The sequence below is a fragment of the Monodon monoceros genome, unplaced genomic scaffold (assembly GCF_005190385.1).
Source record: "Monodon monoceros isolate NGI ecotype Baffin Bay Population unplaced genomic scaffold, NGI_Narwhal_1 Super_Scaffold_12, whole genome shotgun sequence".
NCBI lineage: Eukaryota > Metazoa > Chordata > Mammalia > Artiodactyla > Monodontidae > Monodon > Monodon monoceros.
In genome coordinates, this window is record NW_021703768.1 from 119,222,134 (window position 1) to 119,246,074 (window position 23,941).

At 43.3% G+C, this 23,941-nt stretch overlaps 1 protein-coding gene, 1 long non-coding RNA gene and 1 other non-coding gene across 4 annotated transcripts in view; 1 reads left to right on the top strand and 2 right to left on the bottom strand.

Moving 5' to 3' along the window:
* LOC114892259 overlaps positions 1 to 23,941 on the top strand; it is a 209,360-nt gene that overhangs the window by 169,246 nt on the left and 16,173 nt on the right. The window lies entirely within an intron of this gene.
* On the bottom strand, positions 2,215 to 2,321 carry LOC114893566. The gene has a single exon (XR_003792981.1). It is a non-coding gene; the product is annotated as a U6 spliceosomal RNA (small nuclear RNA).
* The window catches only part of FGF1 (fibroblast growth factor 1), a 104,214-nt gene continuing 94,095 nt past the window's right edge, over positions 13,823 to 23,941 (bottom strand). Inside the window, exons 4-5 of one of the 2 annotated variants that reach the window (XM_029216921.1) lie at positions 22,288 to 22,391; positions 13,823 to 17,589 (exon numbers count right to left, since the gene is read on the bottom strand). In XM_029216921.1, coding sequence (XP_029072754.1) covers positions 17,398 to 17,589; positions 22,288 to 22,391 — 296 coding nt within the window. In that variant the 3' untranslated portion in view covers positions 13,823 to 17,397. Of the gene's footprint in view, positions 17,593 to 22,287; positions 22,392 to 23,941 lie in introns of both variants that reach the window. The other variant, XM_029216920.1, reaches the window with a different exon arrangement.

Consider the following 23,941-nt stretch of genomic DNA (forward strand, 5'->3'; position numbering starts at 1 on the left):
CATTTGATATTATACCCCAATTTCCTTTAATTCTTTGAACATATTTATAGTAACTGCTTGTCTGTGTTTACTAAACCCAACATCTGGAACCTTTCAGAGTCAGTTTCTATTGGCTGCCCTTTCCCCTGAGTATAGAGCACACTTTTTTTTTTTGCGGTACACCGGCCTCTCACTGTTGTGGCCTCTCCCATTGCGGAGCACAGGCTCCAGACGCGCAGGCTCAGCAGCCATGGCTCACGGGCCCAGCCGCTCTGCGGCATGTGGGATCTTCCCGGACCGGGGCACGAACCCGTGTCCCCTGCATCGGCAGGCGGACTCGCAACCACTGCGCCACCAGGGAAGCCCTAAGAGCACACTTTAATATTTCTTTGCATGTGTAGTAACTTCTGGTTGAAAATTGGGCCTTGTAGATAGTACATTATGGCAACTGTAGATTCTGTTGTATTCATCTTATATATATATCAGATATAGATAGATAGATAGATATAGATATATAATTGGTTCTAGTAGGCAATTAACTTGTCTGGACTCCAGCTGCAAACTTTGTCACCCTTCTGATATGCAGCCGCTAATATCTGTATTCTTATGGCTTTCCATTGCTACTTTTTTTCCTGATCCTTTGTGATTTTTCCTTTTTCTCTATGATTTGCTGGTTAGTCAAGGATTTCAACAGAGACGGAGGTCATTCTTTTTTGATTTTCTTCTAGGGGTTCCCTTCTGCCCAATTTCTAGCTATTTGGATGGTTTGGGGCTCTGTCCCTTATATTTCAAGCTTATAAGATCCAACTTTCTGGCACCTGACTTGTGCATGGTTGGAAAGTTTACTCAGTTTAAAAAAAAAAAAAGGCAGCAGACTCACAGATAGGGCTGCACATAACTCTGTTATTCAGGAGCAGATTTGTCTCTGGCTCCTGCCCACTTTTTCACCAGGCCGCTTAGGGCCTCCTCCTACACATGCGTAGTTTACCTCTTGGCCAGGGATTTGGGCAGAGTTTATACTCAGAGTTGTATACTCCTTCTGTGGTTATTTTTTGCTGCCAGTATTTTTCCTGTAGACTTCTAGCTACATTTTCAGCCCTGGACTCTGATCTCTGGCACCTTAGCTGGTAAGGCTGTGGTTTTCCACTGCTATTTTTCTTTTTACAGCTATAGCTGTAAGAGTTGGGCATTACCTCAGGCCAGGAAGACATAAACTCTCAATTCTTACCGTTTACTGTGACAATGTTTTGAGAGTAAACTCTCATTCTTCTTCCTCTTTCAGACTCTCTCCAGGGTTGCTCTTTTAAAAAACTTCTTTAAAATCATGTTTTTATCATTATTATCTGTGTGAGTGTTTCACGATCACTTCAGTCGTCTGGAAGTAGTCCACCCATTTGGTTGTTAATTTCAATATCTCTATTTTTCATTTGAATTTCTATTTTATTCCTTTCTGAATTAAATCTGACTAGGGCCCATGATAGTCTTCTTTTTTAAAAAATTAGTTAATTAATTAATATTTATTTTTGGCTGTGTTGGGTCTTCGTTGCTGCACGTGGGCTTTCTCTAGTTGTGGTGAGCGGGGGCTACTCTTTGTTGCGGTGCGCGGACTTCTCATTGCGGTGCCTTCTCTTGTTGCGGAGCACGGGCTCTAGGCACATGAGCTCAGTAGTTGTGGCTCACGGGCTCTAGAGCACAGGCTCGGTAGTTGTGGCGCACGGGCTTAGTTGCTCCACAGCATGTGGGATCTTTCTGGACCAGGGCTCGAACCCGTGTCCCCTGCATTGGCAGGCAGATTCCTAACCACTGCGCCACCAGGGAAGTCCGATAGTCTTTTAGTTTCTCACATTATAAGTCCCTTTTGAAAAATGTTTTTAACTATGCTTATTTTATGGTCTGTATCCAATTAATATCTAGTATTTCCAGCACGTGAATTTCTTGGGTGTTCAGCAGTGCTGCTAAACAAGTTATTGTGTCTGCTGTCTCTGTCTCATTCAACTTTTTTTAAAATTAATTTTTATTTGAGTATAGTTACTTTACAATGTTGTGTTAGTTTCTGCTGTGCAGCAAAGTGAATCAGTTATACGTATACCTATATTCCCTCTTTTTTAGATTTCCTTCCCATTTAGGTCACTGTAGAGCATTGAGTAGAGTTCCCTGTGCTACACCGTAGGTTCTCATTAGTTATCTGTTTTATACATAGTAGCATATATATGTCAATCCCAATCTCCCAATTCAAAAAATGTGGAGCACTTTACGAATTTGTGTATCATCCTTGTGCAGGGGCCACGCGAATCTTCTCTGTATCATTCCACTTTTAGTATATGTACTGCCGAAGTGAGCACTCTCATTCAGCTTTTTATAAGTAGTTTTTGGATTATGGACCAGTGATTGGGAGCGCATTAAACATGGAAAAATAGTACATCCTCATTTGGGGGCTTGAATCTGCAGAGAGGTTTTTGTTTGCTTTTCCTGGCGTCCAGGGAATATCATGGACCGTCATCTTATTTTAATTTCTAAGGCCAGGGGCTCTTAGGCCAGGCATGTAGTATAAATTTGTAGCCCAAATCTACTTGAGCACAGGCTCATGATTATAAATTCTTGGAGGGAAACTCTTCTCTCTCATAATACAGAGCTGAGGACACCCATATCCGTAGGCCAATGGATAGACTTCTTTTCCTTGGTCCATCCCTTCACTGACAGTATAGCTCTCGAAACTCCTGGTGAGCAGTAGTCTTGATAATAGTTCTTGCCTCCCTCCTGCTCAAGAGTCTCCTGTGCACCCCACTTCTCTACAGAAGCTTTTAAAACTTCATCTACTTGATTACCAGAGGCATCAGATGAATCCCCAACAGTGCCAATTCCTACTTACTGCCCTGATTTTTCATTTTCTTATTTGATTTGACTTTCTATTCTGGGAAGTTTTGAACAGGAAAGTAAAAAGGATATAATAAAGACCCACACACTCATCACATGTATTTAGTAGTTAACATTTTGCTGTATTTGCTTTATCTGTGTGCGTGTGTTTGCTGAACCATTGTAAATTATACACATCGTGACATTTTACCCCTAGATACTTCAGCGTGCATCTCCAGACATTAGGCTTTTCTTTACAAAATCGTATTACTATTTTCATGCTTAACAAGTTGTATTCATTAGGGGTCTCCAGAGAGATAGAACTGTGAGAGGTGGGGGCGGGGTGGGGGGAGAGTGTGTGTGTGTGTGTGTGTGTGTGTGTGTGTGTGAGAGAGAGAGAGAGGGAGAGAGAGAGAGAGAGAAAAAGAACTGAGTAAATGGGAAGGAGAAAATTAAGAAGTTTTACCAGAAAATTCCTTAGCTCAAAAGGTCATGCATTTCTAGATTAAAAGGGTCCAGTGCACACCCAACACAATGAATAAAAAGATCTGCACCAAGGCACATTATTATAACCTTTCAAACACTGGAGGTGTTTGAAAGAGGATATTGAAAACTTCCAGAGAGGAGAAGAGCTGATATTCAATTGATCGGGAATCAGAATGGCATCACACTTCTTCACATCAGCACTGTAAGCTTGGGGGACAGAAGAGCAATGCCTTCATGTTTCTGAGTGAGAGTCATTTCCGGCTAAGACTTTCATACTCAGCTAGACTGTCAACCAAGTGTAAGGTTAGCATGAAGACATTTTCAGGCACAAAGTTCTTTTAAAATAACTTTTCACGTGACCAGTTGTAAAACTACTGGAGGAAATATTTGAAACTGGGGGACTAAATAAAAAAGAAGACTGCGTGAGATCCTAGAGCAGCAGAGCTAAAACAGGAGAGAGGCACAAGAAATCCCAGGAAAACAGTGGAGGAAATCACAGGGAGATTGTCCCACGGGAGGCCCTGAGGGCAGCCTCACAGATTGGAGGGCATCGAGAGGGACATCTCAGTGAAAACTGAACTGATAAATAATGTGGTTGATTGTATTGAGAGGTTTATTAGAGCTTTTGTCAGAAATTTGGGGGCTGAATTAGTGATGAGAAAGTTGAAAATGAAGGAAATGAAAAGCATACTTGTATAAGAAAAGACATGCAATCATTCGTGTGGCTTATCTGTAGCTAATGGTTACATAGTTTTAGTAATGTAAGCATTGAATCTTGTACTGACCAGTAATGTCATGTGAATATACAGGGAGGATGGGAAGGTCACTGGGATGGGCTGGAGGCTATAATATAGCTGGCTGGGGGCTAGGGTAAAAAGCTAAATCCTTATCTTCCATAGAATGAAACCAATAGATACTATTTAATATTGAAGAAAAATCAAGAAATGAAATATCAACATGTTGTTTAGAAAAACAAAGTTAAGTATCAGGAGAGATGTTTAGAAGGAATGAAAGTGGTTGCCTCTGGGAAGCAGGAACCAGGAGTACGATAGGAAAGGGGACAACTGTTTTTTGTTAAAAACCTGTAGTACCATATGACTTTTAAAACAATATACCTACGTTAGTTTGATTTTTTAAAATATTGTTTAAATACAAAAATAAAAAATTTCAGAATTTTAAAAACTCTTTGTAACTAATTAACTGTGACACATTTCATGATGCATTGTAACATTGCCATGTTGGTAAAGGTCTAAGTCATCCTCACTTTCTTCAAGGGCAGGGTGTTCCAAATCTTTACTTCGCATTGTCCAGTGGAGTGGCCAGTAGCCATGCATGGCTACTTAAATTAAAATTAGTTAAAACTAAATAAAATTCAAGCTTCAATTCTTCAGTCGCACTGATCACATTTCCAAGTGCCCAGTAGCCACGTATAGCTAGTGGCTACCATATTGGACAGCACTGTCCTAAACCACTCTCAGATTCATCCCTTCGTCCAAGCTCATTGCCATTCTTTCTGAGGCAGTATACGGTGGTGATTGAAGGTGTGGGCTTTGGAGTCAGACTACATCAGCTCAAGCATGGGCTTCATCACTTAGTAGCTGTGTGACTTTGAACATATCACATAACCTCTTGGTGCTTCAGTTTCCCCATCTATAAGATGGGGATACTAATAGCATCATCATGTTCTAGGGATTGTAAGAAAGACTGTAACATAATGCCTTTAAATGAAGTGCTTAGCACCATGCCCGGCCCATAGTAAGCACTCACAAGGTTACCTCTGTAGCTAGTACCATCATGATCATCATTGTCACGCCCTGCTGCATATCTCTTCAGCCACTTCTGAGCTCGCGTGCAGTCCTGGTGGACAGTCCCCATACAGACTGACAGCTTCTTATTCCAAGGGCCTGCCTCCCTCTTTTTCTCTGCCCAAGGACTTCCTTGGGTGTTACATGACTTTGCTCAGTCGGGAGACAGAGAAGCCCAGAAATGCCGGGACTACGCATCCAGTGGAAGCTCACAACCAGAGAAGTATGGCATCAATGGATAAGTACCCACTTTCCTTGTTGGGGCAATTCTGAGGTGTCTTCTCCACTATCTCTAGGAGGCTCCCAGGGGAACTGAGCCCGCCTCCAGTCCACAGCAGTGACCTGATTGGCGATGCATCTTCGTTGGTCCTTTTGCCATCCCTGTCTTACTTTCCCTCCCTCACTTGTGTTTCTTGGGGTCTGCTTCCAACCTGTACCCATGTCATGGTCTCAGGATCTGTTTTGGTGGAACCCGCACTAAGACAGTCATCACCACCACCTTCATCATCGTCATCAGTTCAGGTTCTCATTATCTTAGGGCCAACCTCCTACAGTAGCTTCCTGGCTTGTTTTCCCATCTTCTCTTCCACCCTCCAACCAGACCTATCTCAGTTTAATATAAATGTGGAGTTATGACTTACCTGCTTGAAGTCTCCATTGCTTCCTTCTTGCCCAAAGGCAGAGACTGAACGTAGTCCTGCAATAAAGAACTTGTACAAATTCCCCAGGGCCTACCTTACTAGCCTCACCTCTTGCTAGTTATGCTGCGTACCATCCTTTAAACACACCATTCTCCTTTGCACTTCTAGGTCCTAACACACGCTGTCTCCTCTGATTGGAGTAATAATAATTGCAGTGAATGGTTATTGACTACCTACCCTGTACCAAGCAGAGTGCTGTGCAGTCTGCACGGATTAGTTCATTTAATCATTAACTTTATGAAGAAGGTTTCAATATTCTCCCCGTATTAGAGATGGAGAAACCCAGGCTTAGGGAAGTCATATACTTAATAGCAGAGTTGGGTAATTCCAAGCTGATGCCCTATATTTGGCAGGAAAGTGACATCGCACACGTGTAGGTAACTTAGAAGAAGCCAACTTTACTCACCCAGGAGGGAGAGATGGGGGAATAAAGAGAGAAAGGGAGAGAAAAAAAGGAGGAAGATAAATAGCGTGGGTGATCTGCCTGCCAGTCTGCTCCATGCATATGTGCTTCCAGGGGAGAGAGGGCAAGGCAGGACTCTGCTGTTACCCACGTTTTCTGGGCCCCTTGTACTGGGAGCGCTTTGCTGGCTCAGTGTGATTACAGTGTTGACTTATTTACAACGTTCATATGACATAGCTGCCCAAACACATGCCGGAGACTTCCTGGGAGATGGTGCATCCATCTCCCTGCAGGTTTTCAGGGCTGCCTTTGACTGTGTACCTGTTACAAGCTAACTCTCCAGTGCCTGATCCATGAACGAGGTGAGACCCCGTGGTCCTGCTTCCTTTTCCCACTTTCCCACCTGGCAGACACCTGCTCATCTCTTCCAACACAGGTCACACACCACCTCTGGGAAGCTTTCCCCACCTCCCCTGGAAAGAACCTTTCCTCCCACCTGGGCTCCCGCTGCACCCTGTACACGTTTGTTTCAGCGCTCTCCCCTGTTGCCTTCTAATGATTTGTTCATATATCATGTTCCCCAGCTGGGGAGCGGATTCCTCATTAGAGCCCTTTTCTCCCTTCTTTCTCCAGTATCTGCTACAATCCCTTCTCTGTAGCAGCAGGAACTTTTCTTCTTTGTTTGGTTGTCAGGAAGGCAGGTCTCTGTGCCGTCTAGAAAAAGGAGTAAGATAAATTCTGAATGGCTATTTTAATCAGTCATGTTCTTACAGAATCCGGAGACAGAAAATAATCTATTATATCTATATTCTCTTTCTGTCTCTTTCGTTTCTTTGTTCTTTCTATGGGGTTGCTATTTGATCATAGGTCTTTTAGAAGCCAGTTACTGCAAGGGTAATGTGGTCGGTCAAGTTTTCCTCATTAGATCTGTGTAAACATTTTTTAAAAATCTATTTTCATACCCAGATTAAGATGTCTCCATCAGGCAGCCAAATCTGCCCCCCTCCAAACCCTGAAACTGGCACCATGCCTGAAGAGTTTCCAAGTTATCCTTCTGTTTTCCTGTCTTGTGAAGGATGTGGTTTTTGGTTGTGTGATTCTTTTTAAGCTGCTTCATTTGTTTTTGGACTGCTTAATAGCATAGCTACCCAAACTTGGACATAAATGTTAAATTCAGAACCTCTGGAAGCAGCAGCACGAAGACACTAATTAGTTCATGTTTTCCATATGAATGGAACTCAAACACACAATCCCTGCTTTCTTGTTTTCTCTCTCACCCTTGACTATGCTGGCAAACCTTGCTTTCCTTTTGGATATAAGGGGATTTGTTGGGAACAAAAAACCTTTTCCTGTACTTCACCTGCTGGATGGAATGAATAAAAGCCTCAGGGGAAGATCTAAATATTTAACAAATATAACCTCAACCCCCAAAGTTTTAAGTCTGGAATACATTTTACAGTCCAGATTTGAACCCAGGCCAGAAACATGCATGCTGATACTGATTATTTGTGTTCTTTGGCAGAGGGTCTAGAGAAGTGATATAAATTCAGTTGTGTGGGGAAGGAAAGGGGGAGAGAGAATGATCGTGTAGATACATTTAGCTTCCACTTGGTTATCTACACGTGCTGGAGAGTGGAGTCCACCTACCTTCCCTCTTCCATCGCTGACCTCTGCCTTGCTGGCTGGCTCAGTGCACCCCATGCTTTCCACTCTTGAGCCTCACTGGCATTGTGCTCCCTCCTGCCACAGGGCCTTAGCACATGCTGGTGCCTCTATCTGGAATGTTCTTCACAGCACACACTCCACCTCTTTACCTAGTCAACTCTTACTCTTCTTGCAGATATCAGCTCACCTCCTCAGGGAAGCCCGCGAAGTTAAATTCCCCCCGTTATATATTCTGAGGGCACTGAATACTTCTCCTTTGTAAACACCTGTCACACTTGCAATTTTACATTCCCCTGTATGATCCTTTGTGTGAATAGTTTCCTAGGGTGTGGCATATGTATATGGGAAAGATGATATGCAGGTGTTCATTTTTTTCTTTTAAAGTTCTATGTTTAATAAATACTAAAAAAAAATCTATGTAGTAGTAGCTTATCCCTTTGTGAACATTTCTGCTTACAGTAGGCCTAAAGTAGATAAAACTGTGAATCCACCTTTCATAAGCCATATGAATAAGAAGTACCGTGATCAGGCAATGGGCATATAGGCAAAAATTTTGGAAGCAGTATGCAAATGACTGAAATTTGGGAAATAGTATGTTCATATGTTTCCCGTCACTAGAACGTAAGCTCCAAAGGAGAGCCTCTTTGTGCACTGTTGTACCCACCAGGCCTGGTGCATATTTGCGCCGTCATAAATATTTGTTGAAAGGCTGGACAAGTGATTGAATGAACAATTTAATGACTCAACAGGTGCCCCTCCCAGTAACATCAGGCCAGCCGCAGGTCAGATGATTAGAAAGAAGGCCGAGATTTCTCTTGAGGATCATCCATATGGACGCACACAGTAGAGACAGGTTGGAACTTTGTAGACTTAGAACATTCAGCTTTGGATACCCAAAGACTGTGTAGGGTCACGGGGCTGTGGGGGACCTTTGCAGTTACCCTGCTCAGAGCAGTGCCTCGAGCATCCTGGATAAGTGTTATCACAGGCAAGCTTCTCTGATAGCAGACTCCGTGATGAAGCTTAGCATGCCAGAAGTTTATTAGGGATCTTAGGATCAACACCTGTAGGAAGGGAGGAGGCAGGACAGGGCAGAAGGAGAAGTTGAGGCAGTCTCAATGTAGAGGCCTCAGCTGACTTTATGAGAAGGTCTGAAGCTGGAATGATCCTTCAGGGCTGCCCAAAGTTGGCCGGGCAGTTATGTACATACGCAGGCCACCTCAGAGGGGCGTGCTCTTGGGCAAGGCAGCTCTCCTCACCAAGGCCATCTACCTGCAGGTAATACTGTCAGCAGCTGGGAGGGTCATTTCTGAAGGGAGACCTGGATGATGCCTCACAGAGTCGACCATAGGTGCCCGTCCAGGCTTCGAGGCGGGAGTGGCAGATGTCAGTCACCGTCTGTGGATGTGCTTCAACCATGGTTGGAATGGCTGTAGTTGTTAGAAATGTTTTCTGCTTTATACTGAACCAAAAATCGCTTCCTCGTCAAGTTCCAAATACCTGTATTCATTTTGGCTATGACGAAGAAAAACAAAATGAGCCTTGAACGATCTGAAGAGAGCCATAATATCTCATTTTAAATCTTCCCTTGACTGACCTCACCTCATTTCTTCCACTGTTTTTTTGGCATATGCTTTTCTGGCCCCTTACTCTTCGTCTTTTAGCCTCCACGTAACATGTTTTAAATTTGCGAAACTTAATATGCAGCACCTGAAATGAGACGCAGTAGCCCAGATGTGGCCTAACCAGCTCAGACTGCAGTAGGACAATTCCGTAACATAATCTGTGCCTTACAGAAGCAAGCTTGGAGGCAGTTAAGATTCTTGTGTCTTTTTCAAATGAATTGCTGTGAAGGAACCTCTCTCCAAATGTAAGTTCATGAAAACAATCACTGGGAACCTAAATGGAGACTCTAAAAGATCATTTTAAGCCCCATCATATTACATAGTGTGTATAGTCATATTTTAATAAAAATAATAGCACATGTTTATTGAGTCCTTATCATATGCCAGATATTGTGTTAAAAATTCTTGCATGTCTGCATCTCATTGGAACCCCCCAACAAGCCTGTGAGGTTGGTACTATGTGTATCCTCATTTTACAGAGGAGGAAACAGAGGACAGAGGATTAAGTAACCTGCCCCAAGTTACCAAGTCAGTAGATGGAAGAGCCAGGACTCCAACTCAGCCAGTCTGACCCCAGAGTTACCTTCTTCTGTATGTGGGTAGTACTTTGGTTTGGGTGATTTAAATGAGTGACTGACTTAACAATATCTAAAGGAAGTACCTTGAACATACAGAGAAGCTTAGAGGGCTTTAGAAAGATGGCATTTTTTAAAGGGACAAAGCTGAAAAAACTTGATGCTTTCATGTAGGGACTTTCTTCACTGCTGTCAGAAGCTTTTTAAGGGTGAGGACCGCATTTGTTCATCTTCTAATTGTGCCCAGCATGGTATTTAAATCATGTTTTGATACCGGAGCTGGACCATGTAATCATTTCTCCTTTGCCAGCAACCAACTTAAGGTTTGTCAGTAGAGGGCGCTGGAGGGCCACTGCGAGAGGAAGGGGCTTTTCCCTGCGGTTCTTGTGCTTTTCTTCTTGCTCCTGTGGCCCAGTGGCCACTGTGCAGCTTCCTGCTGGAGACCTAGTGGTACACGACCTCCAGTGAGTGTCACTGGCACCCCAGCAAGTTGCTTCCGGAGTTTCACCAGTGTTCCAGTGGGAAGCTCCCTGAAGCACCGTAGTGAGATACTCCATCCCCTGTGGGCCATAGCCCATGAAGTCTGAATCTCATTCTCCAGAGAAGGGCCCCTCGCAAATTTGTTCCTCCTTGAATACTCTCCTCAGCCTTGGGGATAGTAACTGCTTCCTACATCTGCTGTTCCATTTATCTTCAGAGATCGCTTTACCCCTTTGTAGTCAATCCCTTTTTACTAGTTACAAATTCTTTCCATTAACATTTTCCTGTTTAAATTATTGCCATGGTTTCTGTCTCCTGATCAGACCCTGACTAACCCAGTGCTAGACGCTCAACAGGCGGTGGGTAAATTAGTGGGGAACTGAGGAAAAATGCTTCATTTTCAATTTATTGCTGCTGTTTATCTTGCGGACTGGACTGGATGGACTAGACTTCTGCCGTATCGAACTCTCCCCAGATGTTTAAGTTGCTTGGGAGTTACATATTTTCAAGCAATCTGTAAAACCATCTCTCTTCTTCACTCCAATTAAATATTATGTGACATGTTCCAGTAGCACCAAGGATAAAGAAACCAGTTTCTCTCTCATTTGTCCCCTCTGCACAACCACCCTGGATTGGGTTTTTATCCTGTATTTAATCAGAAATAATCTGGCCAGTGCTAAAACAAACACCACTTCCCAGGTCAGATTCAGGGATCCTAATGCAGGTGTTCCTATTTTGAGAATGCCATAGATTTTACCGTTCATTTCTATAGGAATTGACTGAACTCTGAATGCAGTTGACATTCTCAGGCTATGAGCAGCCCTGCTTCTACAGTTTACACAAAACATGTTAATACGGAATAACATTCCTATAACTTATTTTGGAGAAAATGTTTGGGGCTGAGGCAAATCAGTAAAATAATCTGGCATCTTGCTCTTATGTATCTCTAGGTCACACAGAAAATTTTTCTCCTAAGGCAGGAAAACATGAAATACGAAAATCACAATGACATGTGTTTCTGTGATGATTTGCACAAATTACCTGCCTACAGCTACATCCCAGAAGCTGCAGCCAAGTGCACCAAATCCTGACACTGAACACAGTTCCAAAGAGGGAATGCCCAACCCTTCATTAAGGCTGATAGAAAAGCACATCGGGGACATGGTGAGGTTTTGCTTGTTTATATAATAAAACAGACACCAATGTTTAGCTGCTGAGTGTATAAATTTAGCCTGCGTGACAGTGGGAAGCCAAGAAGGAAGGAAGCAATTTGGGAAGTACGCCCTCCCCACATCACAGACATTCTCAGACCCCTCAGAAGACCCCAAAACACCAAAACAAGGTCCTACAATATATGCGTTTTTTAAAGCAAATCCACTCTCTGGCTTCAGGCTGTGTGTGAGACCTGGTTTCTCTCTTTAATTTTATAGCTATTGGTGGAAAGCTAACAGTGTAGTATGTCATGGTCCATATGTGAACCGCAAAGTGGGTACCATGTTACAGAAAGATCCCAAGACTCACTTAGTACATTTCCCTTGTAACCTGAGAGGATATTCGATGAATCCTTGGGATCTGGAGCGGCCGATGTCAGATCCCCACGTCTCAGGTGCTAAGTTGTCTGCCTAGATTTTAGAGTAAATTTTATGTATGGTGGCAAAGAGAGTCTTTCTGGGGGTGAAGAGCAGGTTTAGGGAGCCAAGTAGGAAGGAGGGGCGGTGTGCCACTTTTTATGAGCTATCATTTCAACTTCTAACGCTTGTCAAACAAATCCTTAGTAATTTTGAAATGGAAAGCATACACGTCCCACTGCCTACCTGGGCTTCTTACTTTGCACTACTGCTCCTGAAAAGCATTTTTTTAATTTGTGAAAGTCGAGTTAAGGGCACATCTTTGTTTAGTGTGTCACTTTTACCGTGCTTATTAATATGCTAACAACCCAAAAGCGATTAAGGATTTGGGATTCCCCTCCCCCCTTTGCCACAGGGCAGGCAGGACGTCACTCAGGGAAATATGAAAGGTGACTTCGTTTATATTTTTCTCTTTGCAGTCCGGTTCAACCATAAGAGGCCAATTCTCAGCCACCCTAACCCCCCAAACATTTAGGGCATAGGGTTACACTTTTTGGTTGGTTCAGCAAAGATGGGAATTTTTGAATCTCTGAATAAGATATAGTCTGGTAGCAATGATGTTTATCTTGTGACTAAGTCATGAATGGTATACTCTTTTTTTTTTTTTTTCTTTTTTTAGGTAGATAAGAGCGTCATTTCCAAAAAGTGATGGGGGCTGGGGAGGATGCTCAGAGGCCCTGGGTTTCTAGTCTTTTCCTGGCTCAGTCCACTTTTCATGTATTGTTTAGAAATGGTTACGAAGTAGGGATTGTTGGGGCTAGAGAGAGGAATGAAGTGAAGACTGTGGGAGTTAAGGAGGGAATGACCTCAAGCCCCAAAGTGATGAGAATTCCGTAGCAGGGGAGAGGGTCAAAGTCTCCGGGGCTCTGAGAGCAGAAATCTGCTAAGACCAGCATTGGAGGCAGCAGTGGCTGCCCGTGGGGTCTGCATCATTGCATTCATATTGCTTTAGTAGCAAACCAGCTAAAAGAATTCACGATGCCCTCAAAACAGGTGGTTCGTGGGTAACAGGATGTCCCCTTGTATTGTTTATTCAAGAACAAACCGTGCCTTTGAAAACACTAAAGTCATAATACAGGATCCTGGTAGGGTCTGGTCATCTTTGGGAAGAAGAATGGTTGCATTAAGCCAGTGTTTTTCAAACTGTGGTTGTGACTCTGAATGTCATGACCCCATTTAATTGATCTTTGGCCAGCCTCTTTTAGGGGAGTGTAATAGAAAAATCTCAGAGCATTTCATATATATAATTTTGTGACATTTTTTGGTTTCAGTTGTGTGTATGTTAAAGGTAATATATGTGCTGGGTTGGAAAATGGGATAGAAAAAATGTAGTTCTTACAGTTGCTCAAGCTCCAAAAAGTAGAAGAATACTGCCTTAGGCAACTTTAAAAAGAAAAGGAGGGATTGATGGTGATATAATTCGTTGAGTGAGCAAACACCGCCCAACTGTTTTTTATAGATGCATGTGTATATGTGAGCATGCATGCATATGTAAATGTGTTCATATGTTTGCATGTGTGTGAGTGTGCATGTGTGTGATCTGATTCTGCCACAATGTCTAGGCAACAGTGTACTTCCTCCTAAGAATAAGAAGTCATAAGATTCAGGAGTTTATTTGAGGAGATGTTTTTTAATGTGATAATAATTTCAGAAAATCTGATGGGCAAACCTCTAGCCCCACATCAAGGTCCTGGAGATGCAAGAGGCGCACCTCTTGCCATTGACTTAAAATTGTAAATAAGTCCTTAAAATTTTTTTCAGGTCACTGTGTTTTTGCCGAAGCGCAAGCTGGTCAGCTTTACAATAGTAGCATAATTTCTTATGCTACAGATGAAGAAATAGCGTCGGCTGAGTTAGTTATGGTCCTTGGCGCTTCAGGGGACAAACTTCCTGAATGTATTTTCCTAATGGATCCCTAGAAAAGCACCATGATTGCCTTAGGTTTCTAAACAAAATGAAAAATATTATTCCTATCAGCCTTCAAAGTTTCGTATCTGGTAACAAGCTAAGTGTAGAAAACCAAGCAGCCACACCTCAGGGATGCTGGCTGAGTCCTTCAATAGGAAGATGAGACATTGATGATGCTCAAAAAGTCAGAGAGACATTATCCCCTATAAGTGGAACATTTATTAATATTTTTAAGGTGCAAAAAAAAAAAAGAGAGAGTGATGTAAAATGACAGGCATCTTCTTCTTCAGAGGTCTGCTTTGTAGCCCAGGAACTTGGTTGATTTGAACAGTATGTTCTACAAGGCTGAGGGCCTGGGCTCTGTCTCTGACACAAAGCAAGGACCCTGATCTTCATTAACATGTGATGCTCCAGTCAGTTTTTTGTAGGTCCACACTGTTGGCCATAGGAGGCTTTAATTATCACCCCTGCCAAGGAAACAGATCTCCACCACCTCCACCACCACATTGAAAACAATCCAAAAGCATATACGTTCCTGATGCTTTGTATAGAATGTCAGGCAATTCATAACAGTTGGCCTGAAAGTGAATCCACACGAGAGGCATCTGATGGGCAGATGGCTCCAGGACTTTCTCAAGGGAGAGAGAGAGCAACAGGAATGCTCCATGTTTGAGGAACGAGAACATGTTCAAAACGGAGCAGGCAGCTGCCACGGACTCCCTTCTTACAAGATCGGACAGCCTTTTTTTTCCTGATTTGAAAGTGGTCCCCCTGAACTGACACGGTTCTGCAGTTGAAGTGTTAGGTTTACCTTGCCATATCCTCTGACACTTCCATAGAGGTTTATCTTACGCTGGGGGTTGCTCATTCTTCCAAAACCTTGGTTTCTGGGCCTTGTTGTTTATTCAGCAGGAACCTACAAAGTCTCTGTTTTTACTTGACTGAAAGAAATGGATCCTCAGCATCTTGCGTCATAAATATAATGCCCTGGGAGAGAATACAGCAGCAAACCAGACAGACAAGGTCCCCAGGAGCCCCAGGACCCAGTAAAACGCCTGGCACACCGTTGGCACTTACATATTCATTGAACAAATACAGGAATAGCGACTGCGCTGAGGTTGTCAAGGTCACAGTAGTATTTCCTCTCAATGCCTTGGGTCTCTGCAACCACAGACTTCCATCTCATCTGTTAGCCACAGCTTTCATTTTTTTTGGCCAATGTTATACTTGAATTTGATTCATACACTAAAAATTATGGACCATTATAAATATCTTGGATTTCCTCTGTGGGTACCTTTTTCTGGCCAAATCTTCATAGTCAAGAGATGTCAAGCCACAGTGCACTATTCCCAACTTGCCTGCAAAGATTTACTAAAATAAAATCAAATTGTCTTATCCAAGTTACAAAAACAAAAACAGTTATGAAACATTTTGCTGTACAAATGCAGAATGATATAACTGTAGCGTTAACGTGTTTCAGTTCCACAATTGTAGTATCACACTGAACTTTCACAAATTGTCATTTTTCTTCCATTCAGAATAGTTCAGTTACTAAGGAATTACCTTTCAATTGATAATTACTGCAATTGATCATAAAACATGAGCTAGCATTCTCATCAGTTTTTATGCACAATTATATCATTGCTTAAGAATCCCCATTTGCAAAGGAAAATTTATAATAGCACAGTGGAAAACAAAGAAAAATCTCATTTTCTAAGGTAAATGTAGTCTAAGTAGTAGATAATTGAGGAGCTTATATATCATATCCTATTATTATCATTCTCAGTTTAACTGCCTTTGAGCTATATATTTTTAAATGTGACTAAAAGGCATAGTCTCACAGTAAATTTAAATGGCTTATTAAAGGCCTTTACATGGCAACAGTATCATGTCAGAGATGAATGGTATTTCTAATTTGCTAGCCGCTTGGGTCAGGTTTACTTTAAGCAGGAAGCATATTTATATAAGTAACCGTCACACACATGGCGTCCTGGGAAAAGCTGTTTGTGAGGGTTTAACATTTTTGAAGTATGCTTTTGTATATCTTCTAAATGGGCATTTTACAGGCATTGGGCCAAAGTGCCTTCAACCCCGACTCCCTAACTCAGGCATAACTGCTGATGCTGCCTGAGTGCGGGAAGATCCATGGGACATGCATTTTTAAGGGTGTGGCCGGGAGGGTCGGGGGTTTGAGCCCCCTTCATTTGAATAACGCTTTTAGGGACTTTGCTACTTAAAGTACGGGGGGGTGGGGAGAGGCAGCAGCATCTACAGCACCTGGGAGCTTGTGAGAAATGGGAAAACTCTACGGCAGACCTACTGAACCAGAACCGCCCATATGATTTGTAAGCACTGCCCCAGGACCCCAAAGCCTCCGCTTTCTGGTGGCCAAGCACAGGTCATGGCATCCCCTTCTCTTTCCTTCTCACTTCTAGAATCATCCTCTTTGGAGGATAATGTCCCCTCAGCCCATGTTTCCCTTTCTCATCACTCCCACACCCACTCCCCAGACCCAAATGAATTTCCCAATACCCAGAGTCCTGGCTTTTATCAAGAACCTAGTTCTCTTCTCCACCTGACATCATCGAGGGGCTTCCTGCTGCCGAATAACCTTGGGGAAGTCAAGGCATTGTAAGAACTCGCAAGGCTTTGCCTTCATTCTGCTCTCCTGTGCCTGAGCCTCTCAGCCTTCATTCATTGCGCATTGAGATCCCATCCTTCTAAGCTGTCCGCTAGAATCCAGTCAGTCTCCCCTTGCCATTTGAATCCCTTCTGAGAGGGGATTTATTCATCCCTGTTTCCACTCATGGAAAGCTGCCTTCCTCTAACGTAGCCATAGCTTCTCTGCTAATAATCGTGGGGGATTGAAAGGATGAAAGGGAGTCATGCCAGGTATTCAGGGGACTTGCGGGCGGGGTTTACTCCGTAGAGGGAATTGCATGCAGTTACAACCCACTCGGCAGCCCTCTGCTCGCACTTCATTTGGTTCCACCCGTGCATTAAGAGGCTCAGTCTGCATCAGATGCCCAGAGGCAACTGGACTTCCAAACCAGACCCAGACTGGCCAGCCAGTTGGCCCCTAAAAGCCATTTGGTCCCTCGGTTCCAAACTGTGCCAGGGTGAAGGGCTTTACAAAAAAAGTGAACTGGGCGTTTAGAAGCACGTTACAAGTTTAGGCTCTGTGGGCCAGGGGTTAGGGCGGCCAATGATCAAGGGTACAATTTGGGGTCAGTCGGGTGAGGACCCCTTCGGGCTCCTCTGGAGTGATCAGCACCCAGCACAGATTTCTTTAATCAGAGGCGACTGGCAGGGGGAGAAACAAGATTGCTTTCTGGCCGTAGTGAGTCCGAGGACCGCGTTTGCAGCTTCCGTTCTTCTTGAGACCAACGAACCAATTCTTTTCTGCATGCTTCTTGGATGCGTAGGTGTTGTAATGGTTTTCCTCCAGCCTTTCCAGGAACAAACATTCCTCATTGGGTGTCTGCTAAAAAAAATAAAACCAGGAAAGAGTAGAATGATTAGTGAGTGGTTTTAGATCGGGTTCCTCTGTTTACTGGCTGTGTGACCTTGGGCAAATTAGTGAGGCTCTCTGTGCTTCGGTTTCTTCTTCAGTGACATTGGGAAAATAACGGAACCTGTCTCTGAGGATAGAAATGACGACTTGGGACGGGACCCAGTACATAATGAGCCTTCAATGTACATCTGCTATTATGTAAACTCCCCTCACATCTGCTCTGCTCAGGACCCTAGAGTCTCCCACTTGGGAAATCCTGAATGACTTTAAGTACCTTAAGGGTAGAGCTGGGTCTTTTGTCTCTGCAGAGGCCTGGCACCTAGGTTTGACCATGAAAAGCGTCCAAAATGGGTAAAACCAGACTGTGATGCAGTGGGGCATTCTTAAGTTTGGTCTTGAAGAATAAATGAAAACCTACCAATTATACTTTACACCCTTGTGATTTTCACCAACAGTATCAGGGTTTTACTTTAGTGTTGTTATGAATATAAATGCTTGCATAAAATGTGTCCTAAGCATAAAACATGTCCTGGAACTTAAAGGATTTTTTTTTTTCAGTGAGAATAGATTTTTTTTTTTTTTGCTACTTATCAAAAGAATGGTACTTGTAAAAACGAAAATCACAACTTTACTTTAAAAAAAGAAAGAAAAAAGAAAAAATCACCCCAAAGTGCACCCACCCAGATATTAACAGTTGATGAACGTCCTTCTGTACCTCTTTATGTATGAGCACACAGAGAGACATAGATAGGGCCATATCGATAGAAACTTAGGGTATTATCAAAATGGCATACTATGTCTGCTGTTTTAAAAATGGGTGATAAGGGCTTCCCTGGTGGCGCAGTGGTTGAGAGTCCACCTGCCGATGCAGGGGACACGGTTCGTGCCCCGGTCTGGGAGGATCCCACATGCCACAGAGCGGCTGGGCCCGCGAGCCATGGCCGCTGAGCCTGCGCGTCCGGAGCCTGTGCTCCGCAACGGGAGAGGCCACAACAGTGAGAGGCCCGCGTACCGCAAAAAAAAAAAGGGTGATAAACCTATGAAAACATATTTAATCTCACTAGCAAGAAGATGCAAATTCAAAAATGATTTAACATGTTGGCTATAATATCTGCAAAAAGCAAAAAGATTTACAAGTCTTAGTATGGGGCAGAGTGTGGGAAATAGTCACTGTCAGACACTGTTGGTGAGATAAGTTGGTGGAAACTTTGTGAGGGGACTTTGGCAATATGTATCAAAATTTAAAATATGCATTACCCTTGACTCAGGGATTTCACTTCTAGGAACTGACGCTTATGAGATAGTGGTATTTTCAAGGATGTTCTTTGAAGTATTGGCTATAATGGTGACATATTGGAAACAACGTAAATACCCATGGAAAGGTGATTGGTTAAGTGGATAGCGGTACATCCATACAGTGGGATCCAATGCAAATGTAAATTTATTAAGTTGGATAGATAGTTAAAACATATTAAATAGTGCAATTACATTGAAAATATGTACCAACAGTTACTGTTTTACTAAAATTCATCTGTTAGAGTGGGAGGAATCCCAGTTCTTTGCCCTTTCTGTTTGTCAAGATTTTAGAATACATTTATTATATTTGGATATAAACAGGAGTATTAAAATACATATGCTGTGTATGGACTTTGCTCCAATTCCAAGTCATGGGATCTCTGTATTACCTCTTCACCCATATAGTGGTTGGTGAGTCCCTTTCTGGTGGTTTCCAGTCCTATTGTTTATTCTCTATTTGTGGCATGTTTGTCTGTTAGACTGTCAGTCCTACTGAGGGAAGAGATGGAATCTTGTCAGCCTTGTGTCTCCCCCAAGACAAAGAACTTTGCAAATAATAGGTGCACACCAGCTAGGTGATGAATGTAATCTGATTCTTGAGTTCATATAAAGTATTCAAAAAAGTTACCTTTGTTTAGTAAGGAACTACATAACAGGAAGTATTCTGCCCCTTTTTCATCTGTAGTCTAGTGCAGTGACAACTGGGTGAGACACTTCAGATCATTTTGGAACAAGATGGGACATAGACGTAATATTTAATTAGGTGACTCTGTTGCCTCTAGAGGAACTCATCCAGACATTATTGTTCGATGCACGTTGTCAAGGGTGGGAGGAGGTAGGCGGTTTTGGACCTGGGTGGGTTGCCCACTCTCCTGCAAGGGAGGACTCACCCCATGACACGGCTCAGTGGGCGTCAGGCCTGTGTTCTGTGACGAAGCTCGGGGCGGCCACGTCCCCCACCTGATGTGTCTGTTACACTAGAGCGGTTGACACACAGAATGGCTGAGTCACAGGCTGAGTCAGCAGGCCAAATTGGAGATGCTCTATCTGTGCCCCAACCAGGATTTGTCAGTGCCTACTGTGCACTTCGTGCAGTGCCACGGGCCCGGGGATTAAGAGTTGATTCATGCCTATTGTTTTAATTAACTTCTTTTTTATATTTAGCATGCTTTTTCCCAATTACATAGGTGACAGATACCAACTGTAAAAAATTTGGAAAATTCAGAAAGGCATTCATATATTATAAGATCAGCCATGTACCCCACTCCCAAAGATAAATATATTAATGTTTTAGAGCCTTTCAGACTTATTTTTTTTTAATAAATATGCCCTTTCCACACACATGAATTTGTATCAGGATGGATGAATGCCTAAAATTGGTTAAGAGCATGAGGCAGAGCCTGAGATATTTTAGAACTTATCTTTATCAATGGGGGAACTCATCTTTATCAATGGGGGAACTTATCTTTATCAATGGGGGAATATAAAAATTCTTAGGCATAATATATTAATATCACCCTATGAATATTTCAGGTGAATCAGTGATGTCCAGGACTCTGGTGGGAGAAGGGGGAGCCTAGACGTATCTGGATTTAGGGGAGTCTTTATCAAATTTTTATACAAGTAAGAGAAGGTTATAAAAAACATCAGAATTGATTTAAAGGAGGAAAAGCCATAAAACTGTAACACATGATGCAAGAAATAATGAGGGTAAGGGATTTGTAAACCGACTGCCATATAGCTGCCATTGCTACACCAGTGGGCGGGTTCTGTGCGTTGTCTCTCTGACTCTTCTTAAGTATGTAAGCATGCGGTAATTATCCATTACTGTCCTCGTTTCACACAAGGTTCAGAGTAGGTGAGTAACTTGCCAAAGTGGCAGAGGCATGAGATTCATTTATGAGTCTGAGATTGAATGATTGATTGGCCTGTTGATTTTATTGCTGATTGGAAGGCCTGCCTGAAAAAAAAAGTCTACTCCCTATGTACCAGTCACTGCCTAGCTCCAAACCCTTTCAAGTTGTCCAAATCGATCCATATTTCAGCAAACAGCCTGCAGGAACTACCTGTTCCTCTGATGGTCTCATCTCCTGAGCCCTAGTGGGCGGCATGAAAAAAAATGAACCTGTGTTCCCATCCCAAACTCTGGCTGAGATTACAGCTTCAAGAGAGAGTTTCCTTTGCCCGTTGCCGCTTGGCGATTTGATGTAAGTTAAAGGGAGCCCCAAACTAAAATCCCACCTACTGGCTGCCTTTTGGTAGACATCTTTCATAAAAGGGAAGAAGGGGGTTTGGTGAAGCCTTAATGTTCAGTTGTTAGGCTACAGAGAAAGGATCATTGAAATCCAGAAATATTTTCAAAACCTGCAGCCATTGGCTTCAGCTCTCTTTCCATTCAAATCGTTTACCAGAGATACCAATGGGGACAAAATCAGATTGACCCTATTCTCTTCTTTACTCACAAAGATCAATATGTACCGAGTCAAACATATATAAAGCATTAACTAGGAGAGAGATGGAGCAGGAGATGCAGCAGGATTTTAGCTACTGAATAAACTCTTGGACTTTGCTTCTCCAGGGCAAGGATGTGGCTTATTCACCTTTGCACCCTCTCAGTACCCAACTGTACTTGGACAACAGGAGGCGTTTGCTCAATGTTTCTTGAATTAAGTTATCAAACTTTTTTTTTCTTTTTTTTTTTGCGGTACGCGGGCCTCTCACTGTTGTGGTCTCTCCCGTTGCGGAGCACAGGCTCCGGACGCACAGGCTCAGTGGCCATGGCTCACGGGCCCAGCCGCTCCGCGGCATGTGGGATCCTCCCGGACCGGGGCACGAACCTGTGTCCCCTGCATCGGCAGGTGGACTCCCAACCACTGCGCCACCAGGGAAGCCCAAGTTATTAAACTTTTTATCCTTTTAGGTGACGCTTCCAGAATAAAAGGGCTATTTTCAAAGTTTTATGCATGAAATATCAACTGCTAGAGTCTGGGCTCTGCAATTTTTGTAAAAAGCCTTAAGAGACACACCTATATAGCCCATGGTAGATGCTCAAGGAACATTTTTGGAATGAAATAATGAAGTGGGATTGGGTATTCTGGAGCGAGTGACTGGATGAGTTACTAAAATTTCAATCAATGTTTTTTCTCTTTGTCTATGTGATAATACGTTGGAGTATTTTGAGAGAATCCCGCAAGAAACTCTTTTATGTTTGTGCCTAAAATAAGGCAGGGTGGAGGGTGGGAATCCTGCTGGAAAAAATAACAAACAGAGACTAATTGACGCTTTATAGTTTGCATCACTCCATGTAACAAGATTTCTGGAAACCTCAAACCTTGGCCGAGTCTGGAAGCATGTCAGCCTCATACTTACTGAGCCGTACAAAAGCCCGTCGGTGTCCATGGCCAAGTACTGGCCAGTCTCCGTACTCTTTATATACACCTCCCCCACGCTTTCCGCACTGAGCTGCAGCTGAACTGAAATAAAAATAACACGAGCAAAAGTAAATAAACACTAAGCTTTTGCCGATAGGGCCTGGCGGCCAAGACAGTTAGCCACGGAAAATTCTGCTCATTCATCTCACAGAGCCCTCAAGGATGAGCCTCAAATTAATCAAAACATAGAAATACAGTTCCTTTTTCTTTGCCCTCCAAAGAAAGCTGTCCATTGGGAATCATGTTCTCGAGGGAAGGAGAGATGGTGGCGGGCTCGCCCACCCATCTGCCTTGTTCGTTACAACGTGACCCCACGTGCACTTTACAGGGCATGGTCACAGGAGGAAACAGCATTCACTTCCCTGGCTCCATCATCCCAGTGATCTTGGGGGGATCATAGAGTCAGCAACCGGCCAGCCTGAGGGTGTTCAGTTTCAGTTATCAACCTGCTTTGGCAAGGGTACCTTTTTATGGCCCGGGCCTTCCTGGTGTGGGAGCTTCTCGTGGACAGATTGTTATTTTTCAAAATCTGATAGTGTTACTTTCCCAGATAGAAGAGGTTCCCAGGAAGTTAGATTGCTTGGCACATAAGAAACTCAGGTAACTCACCCACAATGAAGTTCAGTCAACCCCCAACCTCTGTGGCAACCCCACTGGGATACAGGCAGAGGGGAAACCCTGGCGTTTGAAAGGGAGAATGAAGCAGCCACCTGGGATGGGAATGGTGCTTCTTACCTGGGGATGATTTTGTTCTAGAGGGGACAGTTAGCCATGTCTGGAGACATTTTTGGTTTTCCCAGCTGGGGTGGGATGGTGCTACTGGCATGTAGTGAGTAGAAGCCAGGGATGGTGCTAAATAAATATCCTACAGCACCCAGGCAAGCCCTTCTCATCAAGGAATTATTCAGCTCAAAAAGTCAATAGTGCCGAGGTTGAGAGACATTGAAGTTGAGGGCGAGGACTGAGATACCCTGAGTTGCCTTCTTTCCATTTATACTGACTGATACTCCCATGGTGCCTTGCTCACTGCTGGATACCTCACTGGAGTCCCACTTGATAATTATTCATTTGTTCATCCTCCCTGGAGTGACTCTGGAGAGAGGTGATTTGATGGTTCCCATTTGGGAATTGAAATGAATTCTGGATTCTTCTGGAAAATTTCTTTGGTCATAGCCATTGATATGATAAGGAGTGAAATCTAGACTGGGGACCAGTGAGCACCCAGTAGTTCTCTTGGAGTCAGCTGACCCCTCTAAGGGTTGACTTTGTCAAAGTTTGAGGCGCAAGGGGGGCTAGAAGGAATACAGGGTTTCGGTTGGCACCTCTAGACCCCTTGTTTTCACTTAATTTCTTAGAATCAGAAATATATTCCCATGTTTCAGACTTGGAAACATAGAAGAGGAGATGGTGAATGTCTTCTCTCAGTCCTTCCAGCCTCCCACTCCCAACTGATGGGGCTACAGGACAGTCAGGATCCTTGCCCTTCCTCTGGGGCACGCTCTCCTGGGGAGACAGAGACAAACAAGTAAACTCCTCTGAGACATTTTTTTTTTTTTTTTTTTTTTTTTTTGCGGCGCGCGGGCCTCTCACTG